This window comes from Neltuma alba, unplaced genomic scaffold (genome assembly GCF_004799145.2).
Source record: "Neltuma alba isolate B1F8T4 unplaced genomic scaffold, ASM479914v2 tig00011997_pilon, whole genome shotgun sequence".
Classification (NCBI taxonomy): Eukaryota; Viridiplantae; Streptophyta; class Magnoliopsida; order Fabales; family Fabaceae; genus Neltuma; species Neltuma alba.
Genome location: NW_021636570.1, coordinates 50,140 through 67,478, shown reverse-complemented (window position 1 = coordinate 67,478; position 17,339 = coordinate 50,140). Strand labels below are relative to the sequence as shown.

Here is a 17,339-nt window from a genome sequence, read left to right as displayed (position 1 = left end):
AAATGATATTTTATATTAAGGACGGGAAGTAGTACTAGTCATCTATCATAATTATGATGTCGTCATGAGTAATATAATTAGTCATTTTGTGGCAGAAATTCAAACGCATGCTATTCTCTTGAAAGATAAGGTTGTTATTAGTTAATGTTAGTTATAGATCACAATTATGATATTGTTATTAGTTAATACTAGTTATCAACAACAATTTGGTAAAAAAAATAAAAATAAAAAGCTATCTATAGTTTTATTATTAAATTCACTAGTTGACTTTCCAAATTTAATATTTTTACGTTTTTAGCTTGCAAAAACATGTTGATTCACTCTTGAATTCATGCAAGCTGTAAACTCAATTGAATTTGTGAGTTTACTGTTTTTACATTTGTAGTTTACAAAATCATGTTAACTGGCTTTTAAAGTCATGTTAAATTTTTTAATTTAATTATGTTTAGTAATTTTGTATATGAATTTCATAAAAATTTATTTGTTAAGCATGGTAAATTATGAATGTTAATGAATTTAATTTCAATTATTTAAATTTAAAATATATTTTAATAAAATTATTGTCATTTTTATTTTTTAATTATTTAATTATATACTGTTAATATTAATTTATTAATAAAAGTAAATTCTTATGAGTTTACAATCCTAATTGGCGATCCAAGTTTACATTCCCATCACAAATTTGCTTAAATTTACGAGTTTGATACAGCAATCAACAACTTGTAATTGTACATATGAATATGATTTTCCCTGCCTGGGGAAAAAATGGGCTAATGGTAAATATAACTATTTGGCGGGAGACTTCTTTTTGGAGTATTGGCTCGCAAGCGTTAAACATTCTGCCTGTCCCTGTTTGTTCGTGTTCTGCAAAAATCCTGGGATTAGGGCAAGCATGCCTTTTGAAAAAGACTGTCTCTGAATACTCGCTCTCAGCGTGCCTGTGAAATTTCCGCTAAATTCCCCGTTTCCAAAAGATTAGGTCATGGAAGGTTCAGCTGCACCCTCTGAAGCATCACCTCGCCGTACCGTGAGTTTTCATTTTCATCTCTGTCCCTCTCTCTCTTTACATACTCGTGCTGGTTGTAATTTGGTTTTCCGCTGTTCGAATTATGCAGAAGAGGAGTAGAGCTCAGGGTCAACACACTGGGAAGCAACTCCACGTGGAAAAGGACGGGGATGGCGATCACCGTGCCAAGATCAGCGATACTAGCGAGCAAGTGGACAGGGAGAGTTCTCCTGATGATTTCGATGAAATTCGTCCAAAAGCTAAGCGAGGTCGTCCCACAAATGGAGCTTCTGGGATGGCGCACAAAACCAGTGATCAGAGCTTGATTGGTACACACTTGAGGCTTTCATATTAAAGATTATTCATCCGTGTTGATCAGATTTATATTGTTGGAGACGCCGTATAATTTAGATGCGGCTTTGTGGCAAGTTACTATTAGACCAACAATGTAGTGGGCCTGGCAGCTTATACTTTTCTGTTCATATCACTTTCATTTCGATCCTTTTGGCCATTTCTCTGACTGACTCGTGAGTGTTTAAGTTGTGGGTTTACTTCCCATATCCTTCTTTACACTTGGAATTAGGCATATCTTTGTTACTTAGGGTATAGCTTGTGGGGTCAAATGGCCGAAGCCCGGTATTCTTTCTCATACCTTATGAATGGGTCCTTCAGACTCATGTAAATGGAATGCATCAGTTCGGGTTATGAAATTTTCTGTGCATTAACAACATTTGAGGTGAACTGCACCATGATTTGTGGGGATTTATATTAAGAGTGGATAATTTTGTAACTCAATCCCTGAATGAAGCCTCTTTTCCTTAGAGTGACTTTTGATCAGCTTTGGAGTTGCCTTTTTGTCATAACTGGGTCAAGGCTGAGGTTAATTTTCTTGTATGATTTTTGCAGAGGTTGTCAAGGGACATGGCAAGCTCATTCCCCATGTTGTAAAAAATTGGGTTGAACGCTATGAAAAGGATCCTAAACCTGCAATGGTTGAACTCTTGACAATGCTGTTTGAGGTAATTAAAAATTTATTTAGTATTTGCTTGTTTAGAGATGTTTTAGACGTAGACATATGAAACAAATCCAAAGAAACTTCGAAAATTTGGCGCTTCAATTCTCAAATAAAGAATACTTATGTTTTATTTTAGAAGTTATTTCAGATTGATGGAATGATCCAAATTTTTTTAGGCATGTGGTGCCAAGTATTATAACAAAGGAGATCTTCTGGATGAGACTGATGTAGATGATGTTGTGGTTGCTCTTGTCAACTGTGCTAAAAAGGTATGTACTGATTACTTGTGCTCATTCTTGCATACTCGTCCTCATACTATTTTAAATTCAGACCCTGAAGCTCATGTTTTAATTCTTGTGAAATTCTAGGGTGAAATTGAAGATTATCAAAATTCGAAAAAGAAGGAAGTTAAGAACTTCAAAGAGAATCTTGAATCATTCTGGGATACTTTGGTCCGTGAATGCCAACATGGACCATTGTTTGATCAGGTTTTGTTTGACAAATGCATGGACTATATTATTGCACTGTCATGGTTAGTATATGATTGTTAAAGCTTTTTAAATTTTCTGAAACATATACTATTACTTATATGCCTCTGTACATATGCAGCACCCCTCCAAGAGTTTATCGTCAAGTTGCTTCGTTGATGGGTCTTCAACTTGTTACATCATACATAACTGTTGCTAAAATGCTTGGTGCGCAGAGAGAGACTACTCGCAGGCAGCTGGATGCTGAAAAAAAGAAAAGAGCTGAGGGGCCTCGGGTAGAATCTCTAAATAAAAGATTTTCGACTACACATGAGAAAATAACTATGTTGGAAGAGATGATGCGTAAAATATTTACCGGGTATGAATTTGCTGAATTGAAGAAACAAATTAAATTTAAAGGAAAATAAACTATAGCATGTTTGTTGATCAGTGTTGCTAATACATTCATATAATGTTCTTTTGCAGTTTGTTTGTGCATCGCTACAGGGACATTGACCCAACTATTAGAATTTCTTGCATAGAGTCACTGGGTGTATGGATTCTATCTTACCCATCACTGTTCTTACAAGATTTGTACTTGAAGTATCTTGGATGGACGTTGAATGACAAAGTAATGAGCAAGTTCTAAATTGATGATCGTGGGAATTTATAATTTCTCATATATCACAATTCACAAGTTATTTGCCTCTTTTTTTTTTTTGTGTGGATGTTTTACCATTTTCTCTCATTATCTGTTATGTAGAATGCGGGAGTAAGAAAGGCTTCTATAACTGCACTTCAAAATCTTTATGAGGTGGATGATAATGTGCCAACCCTTGGTTTATTTACTGAAAGATTTTCAGGCAGGATGATTGAGCTTGCTGATGACATAGACGTTTCTGTGGCTGTTTGTGCCATAGGACTTGTTAAACAACTTTTAAGGTCTGCTTTGAAAAAGTTTTCAGGTTATATACTTCTTGTTCACTAGTGAATTGTTATGTAACATATTGTATATTGAGATTTGGCTTCTTGGTACCTTGCAGGCATCAACTTCTGCCTGAAGATGACTTGGCTCCTTTGTATGATTTGTTGATTGATGATCCCCCAGAAATCAGGCATGCTATTGGAGCGTTAGTGTACGATCACTTAATTGCGCAAAAATTTAATAGCTCCCAATCAGGTATGAAAGATCACAAGGCTGTTCACAAGCGTTTTCACTTTAAGCTGGATATCTTTATCTTGACTATGGCAGGCATGTGATCCGGATAATATTTTGTCTAGGTGAAAGTGGCAGTTCTTCTGAGGTCCATCTTAAAAGAATGTTACGAATTCTGGAAGAATTCCCCCAAGATCCTATCTTGAGCATTTATGTCATTGACGATGTTTGGGAATATATGAAGGCTATAAAGGTATCCCTATATTATCCATCTGAACATTACTTTCCTTGTGTGACAAAAATGGTAGCTTTTCTTTCTTAATCAAGACATTTTTTTTTTGGTGGCTGTCTGTGCATGTATCTCTGGATTTAAGTTTTCTAGAACTAGAGTGTTGCCTGAAGGATAGGAAGGAAATTAGGAAGGATGTCCAAATTCGGATATATTGGCAAGATGTTGTAACAAATGGCTGTATTGACTTTGGATACGCTAATTCTCTCTCTTTTTTTCCCCTCTCTTTTTATTTCCCATTTACTTATCTACTAAGTACACTTAGTTATATGTCAATTTGAACTCAGTAGCATGAAAATTTATTTCATTTGAAAATTCATTGAAAATTTTTTGAACCCTTAGTTTTATTTCAAATTATAAGCCGAATGCCCAAGGGTGTGTTAAACCCCATGACCTATTCCTTTACCTTGTAAGTCCTAACTATGTTATATGAGGAAGAGGCACCAATATTCCCATGTTTACTTTTCCTTCTTTCCTTTTTTTTTTTTTTTGAATTTAATAAATTTGGAAAGCCAGATTTAACGGACAATGGAGACATCGAAATAGTTTTTTAATTTTAGCATACATGCTGATTCTGAAATGTAATTTTCAGTAACCTAGCCGATCTTTCCAAGCTGGGTCTGCTCAAACATGGTTAGGGACTGGTCAGGAATGTTGATGGCTTATGATGCATTTAAACAGTTGGGTTGGATTTCACGAGGAACCTGGATATTTTGATGCTATGCCTAATAATTTTGTCCACAGTAATGCAATCATTACAAGAATAATCACTTTTCTACGTAACAAGGTTGATGTATAAACTGAAGGCTACTGTTCTTTCCTGATACAAGTGAAGCAGATTTCTGGGTCTATAGATTCAAATATGTTCTTACTCTTCCATTTTCACATATTATATTCTATCTCTCCACTTGAATTGGTTTTATACCTTGTTGTAGTTGGCAGACTGTGCGGACAGCTCCCAGAAAAAATTTTCCATCCAGGATATATTACTTTTTCGTATTGATTTCTAAGTAATGTTTGGCAGTTGCCTGATCATGTGTGATCTTTTTCTTTCAGGATTGGAAGTGCATTATATCTATGCTCCTAGATGAAAATCCCTCAATGGAGCTCACTGATGGTGATGCAACAAATCTAGTGCGACTCCTCTGTGCATCTGTTAAAAAGGCTGTTGGAGAGAGGATTGTTCCTGCTACTGATAATAGAAAGCCCTATTATAACAAAGCCCAAAAAGTTTGTGCCTCCTTGAGTTCCAATTCTTAATTTTTTGGGGGGAATTTTTAATATTTGATCCTAAATATTTTAAGAATATTTGGGCTTTCAAAGGAAAGTATGTGGTCTTTTTATATTTATTTGCAAAGTAGAAATATCTGCTTTCTTAAAGCATTTGTAGGTTGGTCGTATTGTGAGCCAGTTTTGTTTACTTGTTACTTCACTAGTAACATTTCTGAGAGTAATGTGTTCTTCCTGTTCATGTGTTTTTCCTGAGGCTAATCTCTTTCCCTCTAACAAATGACAGGAATTATTTGAAAATAGTAGACGAGATTTAACTGTTGCCATGATGAAGAGTTATCCACTGCTCTTGCAGAAGTTCATTTCAGATAAAGCAAAAGTGCCGTCACTCATTGAGATTGTTTTGCATATGAACCTTGAGCTTTATTCCCTGAAGAGACAGGAACAGGTGGATTAACTGTTGCTGCTGGCAATTTTTAGATCGTTCACATTGTTTCCGAGACACTGATTAGTTCTTCTTCCTTTTTTTTTTTTTCCAGAACTTCAAAAATGTCCTTCAGCTTGTGGAAGAAGCATTTTTTAAACATGGTGACAAGGAGCCATTGAGATCTTGTGTGAAGGCAATTAATTTTTGTTCATCTGAAAGTCTAGGGGAACTGCAAGATTTTGCCCGTAATAAGTTGAAGGAACTTGAGGATGAACTGATTGCCAAACTTAGGTCTGCTATTAAAGAAGTTGTGGTATGTTTCGACGGACTGCCTTTTTTTTTTTAAAAAAATTTTTTTGAGTCTCATTGGAGAAATGAAACACATACTGAGATTGGAGAAATCAAACATATGCTGATTGCAGGATGGCGGTGATGAATACTCTCTTCTTGTAAACTTGAAGAGGTTGTATGAACTCCAACTATCGAGATCCGTGCCTTTTGAAAGTCTGTATGAAGACATTCTCATGGTACTTCGAAACTTCAGAAATCTGGAGGATGAGGTGTGTAAATGATTTCTTGAGTTGGCCACTCTGTTTTGCATGCCATTCTGTGTTTGATGATTCTATTGCTAGTTATATTTCCAGGTTGTTGGTTTCCTGCTTCTGAACATGTATATGCACCTAGCTTGGGGTCTGCATTCTATCATAAGCAAAGAAACCGTTTCAGAAGCATCTTTATCTTCTCTTCTCTCTAGGCGCAATACTTTGTTGGACGAACTTGGCTACTTTCTTAACTCAGCTACTGACTACAAGGAAGGGAATAAACATGCAAGTGAACTAACTTGCAGGGTAAGAGGATTTTGGTCTTAGTTTCTTTTCCTTTATCTACCTCAAGCATCGATATATTGTATGACATGACCCCAGATTTGTCCTGATAAAATGTGTTTTTGCCAAAGGTATGCTGTGTACTTGCAGAAACATGGTTCTTATTTAGAAGGGAGAATTTTGCCAAGACAAAGCTGGAAAGATTAGGATATCAACCAGGTGCAGATGTTCTTCGGAAGTTCTGGGAACTGTGTCAACAGCAGCTCAATAGTTCAGGTTACTCCAAGTTCCCACCAGCAAGATGGTTTGCTAATAATGCAAAGAACCATCTGTTTCTCAAGCAGATTGAATTATATTTTGATAAATGTCATGAGTCTGCTGTCTTTATGATTATGAACTTGTTATTCCGAGTTATCAAGAGTTAAATAGTAATAATAACTAACTTTTCTTGGTGAGTAAGGGTACACGAATCTCCTGTGTGATTATCTGGCCACTAATGCTTGGAATTCATTTTTTTTTCATACTGGTTCTCAGATGAGACAGAAGATGAAGACATGAACAGGGAGTATGTTGAGGAGACAAATAGAGATGCTGTTATGATTGCTGCTGCAAAGTTGATTGCCAATGATGTTGTTCCAAAGGTGATTTTCCCGCTTTAAATTTATGACAGTGAGTTCTAGTTAGCAGAAACATGTTGAGATGCGAGGAGTGCTGGAAGGGATATAATTTCTTTGCTAGTTTGGCTATTTCTATTGCAGGAGTATCTTGCTTCAGAGATTGTTTCTCATTATGTAATGCATGGGACAAGTGTGGCTGAGATTGTAAAGCATCTGATCACTGTTCTGAAGAAAAAAGATGATGACCTGGCAGGCATTTTTCTGGAAGCACTTAAAAAGGTCGGACTTGTGACAAAGAAAGTGATTAATTGATTTTCCTTGGATGCTGTACATTTTTCTTGAAAACTCGTTAAATTCTGTTAGGATCTCTGTTACTCCTCTTTCTTCCCTATGTCCGGCAGATGATTTTCCCATTATTTTATGGCTCTTCCCATTTTCCTTTTATTTGTGCTCTTATTCTACACTGAATGGGCAAATTCCAGTGTGCCTTCATGTTCTGCTTCATTTCTCCGTCTATATTGTCAATGTAAGGCTTCTTTGAGCCTTACAGATTATTTTGCACGATGATGAGGTTGAAAGAGAATATAAACTTCCGCCTTTCTTTACTCAGCAATGGAATAAACCTGTTGAGCGGTTTTTATGCATTCCTTTTGATTTTGATTTGGAAGAAGATTATGTTTAGGAAAGAAAAAAGTACAAATAGTGTGGTTATTTTGATCCTGAATAGAACCTGTTGGACTTGTGCATTTGAATTACCTCATGTAGGTAATATTTCTCAGTGAATGAGGGCCTGTCTTTTACTCCAAGATCACCAGGTTATGTTTTCCCTTTTCTGTTTCTAACTACTGTACTAATGCTTTTTTGGTGCTAGGCCTACCAAAGGCATGTCTTGGAGCTCTCTAGAAATGAGAAGATTGCTTCAGATAGCAAATCTTTCTCCGGGTGCAAGGATTTGGCTGCTCAGCTTCAGGAACATTTGTTGGAGCTGCAAGAAACAAGCACAGGTCAGACATTCTCAAAATTGTAAGGGATGGTGTTGATTATGCTTTTGTAGATGCCCCAAAACAGTTGGCTTTTTTGGAAGTTGGGGTACTTCCCTTTGTGGCAAAACTCCCTGCATCAGATGTGCTAGATGTGTAAGATTTTGCTTCTTATAGTGGATTTTAGAATCCCTGTAGCCTATACCTGAAATATGACTCCTTTTGTTGCGTCCTTCTATGAATAGCATGAAGGATGTTCAAAGACGTACAGAAAATGTTAATACTGATGAGGATCCCAGTGGCTGGCGCCCCTACAACATATTTATTGATTGCTTACGTGAAAAGTATGCAAAGAATGAGGGATTTCAAGGTATGTAGTTTTAAAAAAGAAAAAAAAATTCTAGCACCATTCTCGTTCACTGTACTTTCAAATGCTTCTTTCGTTAAATAGTAGCATTTTGTTGGGTTTATATTCTCGAAATTTGGGTGAACTCGGTGGCAGCAATTATGTCTGCATTCACGGCTTTTCTGCTGATAAACATATCATACGACTTTGAATAGAGAGCGTGAATGTCATGACAGCACTAACAAAACTGTTGTCCACAGATGAGAAAGAAGGGACTCCTGTAAGGCGCAGGGGTCGGCCACGTAAGAGGCCTAACATGACAGGAAAGAAACTTTTTGAAGAACACAGTTCAAGTGATGATGAAGAATCAATTAGTGCATCTGAACAAGATGAAGGGAAGCAAGAGGAGGAGGATGAAGATGCTCCTTTGATACAGTCAATTAGAGCATCATCGAAGTTGAGGTCATTGGGAGCTTCCAGGGAAGAAAACAAAGGCCAGACTAGAACTGGTAGTTCTAGTAAAGCTACAGATAATATATCTGCTTCTAGAACATCAGGTATGAAATGCTCAACGTTTTCCTGTATTGCCCAGTTGGAATAAAAATAACCGTACTGCGCATTAAAACTTAAGTTTGGATGCCTTCAAGTCGTTTTTTCCCCCCAAAAAAAAAAATGTCGAGGCAGTTTATAGTGTTATTTAAATTTTTTGCTTTTTGAAGTTTTTAAATAGGGTCACTTTTGTGGTCGTTATGCGTGCGTTAGTTTTCTTGGAGCGATCAGATCAGAAGGGTCGGTATTTTTTTGGTAACTTTTGGTGACATTTTTGTAACATTTAGTCCTAGACTTAAAATAATGGAGGGTGAAAGTATATATTAAGAAAAGAAATACTAATTATTTGTAAATTAAGTAAAAATCATTAGGTCATATAAATACAAAACCAAAAGCCTCCATTATATTATTATGAAATTTTGCTTTTATATTTTTTGCATTGTTGGCCCTTGCTTAGTTGCTTGTATACGTGGCGGGTTGCTCAATTGTACTCTTCTAGTCCTAAATGAAATACCTATTTTGTAATGTAAATTACATGATAAAATGAATGTTACATTTAGGATCAGAGGAGTACATAATTATCTAAACTCCAGGTTATGTGCATGTAATACTTCTAACCATCAAAATGAGATAACGAATCTGACTAAAATTTCAATGTATGTAGCTCCTTTGTTAATTTGTCCAGTCTTTTACTAATAAAATTCAACATGAAAAGTAATGTATTTGCACATGACCTAATTTAGCGGGTGATCTACATGCAAAACAAAATTTATGGGATCATTTGCGCAGAATAAAATTTCAATGGGGTGTGGTTAATAGTATATCACGCTCTCACAATGAATTAACGGACTAATTAAGATAAGGGATTATTTGCACAAATTGTTCTCGGCCTAACTATGTGCACAAATTCAGAAGTCTTTCTTGTTGAGTTTTGGATGTTGATGGATTACTTGCACGTTTCAAAACTTCTGCGCAATTTAGTTTATTTCATAGAAATTATGTTTTGTTTTATTTTGTTAGAATTTTAGCAATTTAATCATTTGGTTAAGATTACAACATTCTGCTAGGATTCTTTTTGTTATGTTGCATTTAAATGTCTTGAACTTGATGCTCCCCCGCTTTGGCTGATGCAATGTTTTCATGTGACTATTGTCTTACATTGTGCAGGGGCATCTAGCTAGTGTTGCAGTCCATGGGTACATATTGGGCGCATTATAATTGGTTGTATGTTATGTCCATATATCCTAATATCTCTTATTTTGCCCCCTTCCTTGTTTATTGTTTATTTTTTTCTGGGAAATAAATTTTTTGTTTTTGGAGAAAAAAGAGAGAGTGTGAGAGCCTATAAGATATGTATTTTTTTTTTTTGTTTATTTTTTTTATAAACATATTTAATCTTATATTTTATAAATATATATACATATTAATTATTTATTAATTATATTATCTTATGTATTATTAATTATGTTGGTAAAAAATATATTATTAACAATTTTATTCCTTCAAATTAAAATATATTATAAAATCTATTTTTCTGTAATTATCATATTAACTTATGTCTTTTTTTTAGTAATTTGTGTATATAAAAAGTGCTTCTGATAACAACTATTCAAACACTCTCATTTTTCAAAATCACTCTAGAATATATTCTTTACAAAATCTATTCTTCAGAATCATTTTTCTAAACCACGGTTTGATTTCATCCAAACACATCGAAGACCATTTTCGAGAACATCTGTCTCTTTACCGAGCACCCCCACTGCGGGCAAGGGATTCATGCGCTGCGGATTAATCCTATGATTGGCGCGAGAAGAGTGGAGGAAAAAATTTAATAAGTAAATTTTAAAAAATTGAAAAAGTAAAATTATAATTAATTTTTAATATTTTTATTTTAAATCTTTACGGAAAATTTAAATTTTTATTTATTTAGGAAATAATAGTTAAAAAAGACTGTTAAAATAGAGCAGATATAAAGAAGGAAATTTTATGATGAGGTTTTTGTGTACAATTTTTTTTATTTTGGTGGTCTTTTTTTCCCATTTTTTCTTTTTTTTAAATTGAATTTATTAAAAAATTCTCTCTTTTCTTGCGGTGCTATTTAGCGAATAACCGGTACTTTATTGAAAAAGGACTTTTGCAACTTTCAGAATTGAAATCTATTTAGTTTCTAACACAAAATATGCATTCGGAAATCAGTTGTTTTTTAAATTAAAGCGTGAAAAGCAAATTAGAGGACATAAGGCAACGGCTACGGGCGAAATTGAATTTCACTTTAAACTAAAATACTACTTTTGGTCATTAACATATAACCTTATTTGAGTTTTACTCCTAATTATAAGATCTTAATTCACTTTGTTTTTTATATTTATATATTTTTTTCTCAAAATACTTTTTTAACAATAGTAGTTCTAACCAATACATTTGATTAGTAAAAATATTTTAGAAAAGACAACATATATTTATTACAAATAACTAATTTAACTTATTTTTTTAATTTTTTTAAATTAGCCAACTAATTCTTATAATTAAAATCGGAGGCAGTATCATGGTTCATTGTGAGACCTCTTGTTTGGATTTTGTTCCTATTCCTGCGAGTAGCTAGGCCAATTTGTGCGGATGCGTGATTTGGGAATGATTTAGAGTTCAAGATGATACTATAATAATATTACGAGCTGTTCTTGAATAGCTGTAAAAGCTTTAAGCTTGGTCGTTGGCCCAAAAAAGGAGAAAAAGGAAAAGAAAAGGAAGTCTTGAACTTGTGGGAACATCTACCCCACGATTATAACTCATGAAAACAAGCTTCCAGCAATATGCAATATTCTACAGGCCAAAAAAAAAACACGTACTCTTCTAGAAGAACCATTCCACATAGAACGGGGATTCAAAAGCATTAATCCATTGCGTCCATATATATTGATAACATTGAGAACAAGTCAAACGTTCCTAAGTGGAAAAAAAATGCTCATGCAAGTTCTAAATTCGCCAGAGTCGCACTAGAAGAATCAACAAAAACACCAGAGAAAAAATTTCACCTTCTTGCAGCACTAGTTAGCAAAGGAGTTATTATACCTTGTATTTCTAACAATGACCGTTGTATCCGGAGCTCCTCCTCAATAGATCGCCTGAGATTTCTCATATGACTCCTCAAGGAGGCAGAAGCCTTGATATCATCAGCCCGCATTTCAATAACCCTCTTTGCCACTTTGAATAGCAAACTTGCATACCTTGGCACGCTACAATACCTTTGCAAGAACATGATTAGTAATTCCAGTTCCCCCACATCCAAGTTATTAAGGCAAGTCACTAATTTCCTCCGAGCTACCAACTCCTCCATCACAGCCACCACATTCTCAGGACTTTTGGCGCTTAACACAGATACCAGAGCTTCCCTGTGCCTAAACTTCTTCAACAGCTTATCATGCTCTGCCAATTTTGTCTTTTTTGGCTTAACAATCACATAATCTCCCTCAGATGGTTTCCTTCCTTGCCCACTCTGAAAATATCGGAAGTGTGAAGGCCTCAATACTTTCCTCTTTGGTTGCTCCACTGGCGCTACTCTCCAAAACAGATTTGATAAACTTTCCTCCTCCTCCTCTTTTTCCTTTGACTTCCTCTTCCCAGCAAATATAATCCCATTCGAAGACCCGATCACCCGTGTGGAACAATCTGGTGAAAATGCAACTGAGACCAGAGGCGCAGGGAACCTCATGGAATGGGTCACTCTCAAGTTGGCGTAATCAAAGGCCTTCATGTACCCATCCAGTCCCACACTCAAAATCCTAGATTGATTGGACTCCTCCCCTGTATCTGTCCCAATTTTCCCCACACAAATGGAAGTAACAGTCTTGTTATGACTCTCCACTGAGAACAAAAGCTTCCCACCACCCAACAAATCCCACAACTTCACAGAATTCCCACCAGCCGTCGCAATTAGACCCCCTGACGGTAAGAAAATGACATCCTCCACCGGCTTCCCATGGTTTACCTCCATCACTGACCTCCCATCAGTAACCCTTATATCCCATAGCTTCACGATATGATCATAAGAACCAGTAACAAACGTGTCCATATTAACAGGGGAAGAGTCACCACACCTCACATAATCCTTGTGACCCCGTAACTCAGATATCGGTGTTTGACGCGCCACATCCCAGTACTTAACCAAAGCGTCGTCCCCACCGGAGATCAGATGGAACTTATCAAGCAATGGGAATTGAACGAAATGAACGGGGCGAGCGTGAGACTTGAGTTGACGAAGTGGGCCTCGAGAATTGAGGTCGAACACTTGAATACGACCGGATAGCTCAGAGGCGGCGATGAGGCGGCCGTCGGAGCGGAAGGAGGCGCCGGAAACAGCATCTTTGAAGAAAGAAATCGTGGAGGTGGTAGAAAGGGTTTCGGAGCTGTAGATTGATAGGTGGGCAGAGTGAGCGACGGCGAAGGGATGAGCAGGAGAGGGTGAGAAGGAGACAGATCGAACAGAGATAAGGCCGGGGATTTGGTGGGTCTTGAAGGAGGACCAGTATTTGGATTCAGAGGTTTGCTTTGGGGTTCTGGGTTTCGATTTCAACTTGGGTTTCACGGGGAATGCCTTTGAGGGATGTGGTTCCGCCATGGCACAGTCGAGCTGTGAGGGAGGGGTTTTAGGGTTTAGGGGGGAAAATCAGGAGTGAGTATATATACCAAACAAATTATTATTATTAGAAATCAGATCCCCTCCAGCGCGATTGGTGCGGTGCCTCAGAGGTGTGCCAAGAGGGGCATTTGAATGATCCCATGGCTACAAAAATTAGAGCTTCAAAATAATTAAGGGTAACAATAAAATGCATTTCCAACAAATGCAAGAAACAGCATGGAAATTTTGGACAAACCCTAAATTCTTATATAAACTAATCCAATAAATAAATATATAGTAATATCTGTATAATCTAGCACGATGCTATTTCGGTCCAAAAAAAAAGGACCGCTCAACCGTGGCTTCTTCTTTCGATTGTCTCTCTCTCTCTTTTTTTTTTTTTTTGCGCAAAAACAATCAGTTTCTAGTCAGTTGGATGACAAATCCAATATATGCCCACTACGGTCAACCCAATTCCGCTCCCGTGCCGGCGATGACTGGGTCGGGAGAGAGAGAGAGAGAATAGAGACTGAGGAGCAACGGAGGAGGGACGACGAACCGACTGGAGTGGAAAGTAGGTTGATGCAGGGCTTGCCGTCGGCACTCGGCAGAGCAATCGCTGCGACGGCGAGGAGGGTGGCCACTTAAAAACGGGAAGAATTCACCAGGGAATCATCATGAACATCAAAGCTAATTACATTACATTACGATTCATTACGTAAAATGTTGTAGCTTCTAAAAAAACACTTTTTTGTTTGCCAACACAAAAAATTATATTTTTTTAATCTTATACAAAATTGCTGCAATCCTTCCCGCATGAGCATTTGTGCATTGGACAGGGCTGTGTGGAATCGTGGAGGACGTAAAAGGAAGCGTTGTGGTATGGGCAATTGGGCATCATGGAGGAAACGGTCTTTGCCACTCGCTCCTGCCAGCCTTCTCCCCAAAGAGCCCGCATGGAGAAACAATGGAGGCGTGGATGATCGTTGTTGATCAACTCAGGTTGCTCCAGGTTTTCTTTTTTCCTGGTTTATGTTTATCTCTCTGTTTGTAGTTTACTGGCCTGGAAAATGAGCTTGTTAGCCTTTGCATGAACAATGATCTTTCAACACATATAGATCCTCCCCGCATTGAAACCTAAAATCAGCTAACCATATACTTTTCACTGAACTTGTTTCCCTTTTTTTCCCCCTCTCTCTTGCCTGATCATATAACTGGTTTCACAATATAGTTTTTTCAGACTAAATAAACAACCACAAAGATCATCCACAAGTTTATTCAAGAAGGGATGAATTCTGCATCTCAAATTTTTTGCACCGGATCTGGCACCAATATTTTTTTACTACAGCCCACATTTTATTCTTCCTGTCTTCCACACGAAATTTTTTTTTTCAAAAAACGTTACTAATCAAAAAACTATTTATCTACAGTATTTTAAACAGACTTATACCCCCGTGAGCGTGTGAAATATGGACATTGAATATATACATACATACATATATATAAATTGATGTTGAGTGGTATTTATGATTCACAAAATTTAATCCTTCTATATTTAATATTGGCTTTTATTTTCATTTTCATTCCTAGGAAAATTATTATAGCATAACATGGTGGCGCCAGATGGTCAGTTAAGCTGTAACAACTCTTCTTTACACATGCACAAGCCATGAATTGAGAAAATCAATTACTTAACTGAAAATGGAAAGCCCCCAACAGCTAGCAGAATCTGGGGGACTCCAAGTAACAAAGCCAGAACAGTCCTGACGCACACTAGCTTTTAGAAAAAGTTAGCAAGAAGAAAGTACAGACCAAACATTTTCAAAGCGAGAACCTATATTATTTATTGCTCCCGCTGCAACAACCAGATAGTAGTTATACATTCACCATAACTCTTCACACAATAATCCACTATTAAAACACGAAAAACTTAAAAAAGCAAGGTGAAAACTTCTTCGGGGGCCAAAATGTAGCATATCATTCCACTAATCATATGGATTACAATTCATTAAAAAACCGCCTAAGTTGTTGAATATCATATTTTTCTAACATGTGATCCACACCGTAAAGTTCATGTTTTCCGCATGAAAAGGCAGCAAAGAATTTATGTGAAGTGTATGTTCTTATCACATAGGAATATGTAAAATGTAATCAGATAGATCAGGTGGCAACAAACTCCATCTTCCAAATCTAACTCCAGAGTGGTGGAATCTCAGAATTCTTGGGATGCCGACCCAATATCGCCTTTTCCCTTACCCATTGACTTTGGCAGAAGAGTTTGATGAATATTTGGCAAGACACCACCATTGGCAATAGTAACAGATCCTAAGAGCTTACTTAACTCCTCATCATTACGTACAGCAAGCTGAATATGCCTTGGAACAATGCGACTCTTCTTGTTATCTCTAGCAGCATTACCAGCAAGCTCAAGAACCTGTAACACAAAAACACATAAAACAAATAAATGACTTTACACCATTCATCAGTTTGTTTGTTAGGGAAAAAATGCTCCCATAGATTAGACTGAAAAATATGCTTATATCAAGAAAGGATTAGAGAAGACTATACGACAGTTCCAAGTTCCTAACTTAGCAAACCAACAAAACACCTTCCCATTGCCTCCCCATCTTGGCTTCATTAATAATCTCTAGACAGAAACGCCATATAACCAGAACATTCAAACAAGGCTCAGTTTTCCAGTCAAAAACATACAAAGACAAAGCAAATTATACTATAGACCGGAAATGCCTAGACGGCAATTGATTGCTTAGTATCATAATTCATATCTTGTCATGTTTACATTGCTTCCTGCTGACTTATGATAAATGCTACAGCAGTACCACATAAATTACGTCAGTAGTCATCACAGGGAAATCGAATCCACCCTCGCAATCATAAATATGATTTAAAAAAAAAAGACCGAATATCATTTTAGATTAACTCCCCGATTCCCCGTATATGAAATTTCTGAAATCCTTCCCATAAAAACGAAGGGTAGCAGCAGTACTTGGATTCAAGGAATCCAACACAGGACAACTAACAAACAGAACCCCAGTTACATTGGGTGGATTGAAGAGTCGTAACTCTTCTAATGCGAATACACTATCATTTTCAAGAACACAATAGAGCAGCAACAAGATGAACAATCAAAGATTGATGGGAGAACAAAAGCCGAAAGATCGCACCAGGAATTGGAGACTGACCTCAGCAGCAAGATATTCCAATACGGCAGAGAGGTACACGGGAGCACCGGCACCAACACGTTCGGCATACTTTCCAGCCTTGAGAAAGCGAGCGATGCGACCAACGGGAAATTGAAGACCAGCCTTCTGAGACCTAGAAACAGATTTAGAGGATTTGGACTTACCCCTTCCACCTTTGGTCGATCCCGCCGAACTCATTGTCGCGTAGACGGCTTTCGAAATTCGTAACTAGGGTTTAGCAATCAGAGATTGAAGGTAACTTTGGGTTTCGCTTCCGTCAGAGGGTTTCTCAGTTAGGAGCTAGCTCTAGCTCAGCGCTCAGGGATTGATTTAAAAGCGAGAGGGCGAAAAAGGAAATACGCAAATGGCGCAAACCTGTGCAACAAATGGTGATATCTGATTGGTTCAGAGAAATATACGCTCGGATTGCCATCCTGGGGTTACGAAGAGACTCGAATCGCCTAAAGATCAATGGGCCACAACTCACGGAGTATGTCTTGTACAGAAGATTGACCCAAATACAAATAGGCAATTTATTCATTCTTACTATCAACCAAATACAAGCTCGAACGCCACAGCTAAACCTTTTTTTAAAAGGCATACAAAATGAAAGCT

General features: G+C 37.0%; 3 protein-coding genes across 3 annotated transcripts; 1 reads left to right on the top strand and 2 right to left on the bottom strand.

Annotated features, from left to right (window-relative positions):
* Positions 1-831: 831 nt before the first annotated feature.
* On the top strand, positions 832-10,174 carry LOC114720759 (sister-chromatid cohesion protein 3). The gene is given in 23 exon segments (XM_028906457.1): positions 832-1,027; positions 1,116-1,335; positions 1,913-2,025; positions 2,198-2,290; positions 2,390-2,553; positions 2,631-2,867; positions 2,975-3,119; positions 3,252-3,430; positions 3,532-3,668; positions 3,770-3,897; positions 4,990-5,163; positions 5,450-5,611; positions 5,703-5,903; positions 6,013-6,150; positions 6,235-6,438; positions 6,546-6,690; positions 6,949-7,055; positions 7,173-7,310; positions 7,903-7,987; positions 7,990-8,167; positions 8,257-8,381; positions 8,618-8,914; positions 10,074-10,174. Coding segments are annotated over 23 exon segments (3,429 nt in total). The 5' UTR covers positions 832-982; the 3' UTR covers positions 10,088-10,174.
* Positions 10,175-11,652: 1,478 nt separating this feature from the next.
* Positions 11,653-13,637, bottom strand: LOC114720751 (protein SLOW WALKER 1). Its single transcript, XM_028906444.1, has one exon. The coding sequence runs from the start codon at positions 13,519-13,521 to the stop codon at positions 11,935-11,937; it is 1,587 nt and encodes a 528-aa protein (XP_028762277.1). The 5' UTR covers positions 13,522-13,637; the 3' UTR covers positions 11,653-11,934.
* Positions 13,638-15,455: 1,818 nt separating this feature from the next.
* On the bottom strand, positions 15,456-17,019 carry LOC114720754 (histone H2AX). Its single transcript, XM_028906446.1, has 2 exons — positions 16,725-17,019; positions 15,456-15,955 (listed from the first exon to the last, which is right to left on the bottom strand). Exons 1-2 carry the CDS (start codon positions 16,920-16,922, stop codon positions 15,734-15,736), a joined length of 420 nt encoding a protein of 139 aa, XP_028762279.1. The 5' UTR covers positions 16,923-17,019; the 3' UTR covers positions 15,456-15,733.
* Between the last annotated feature and the right edge of the window lie 320 nt (positions 17,020-17,339).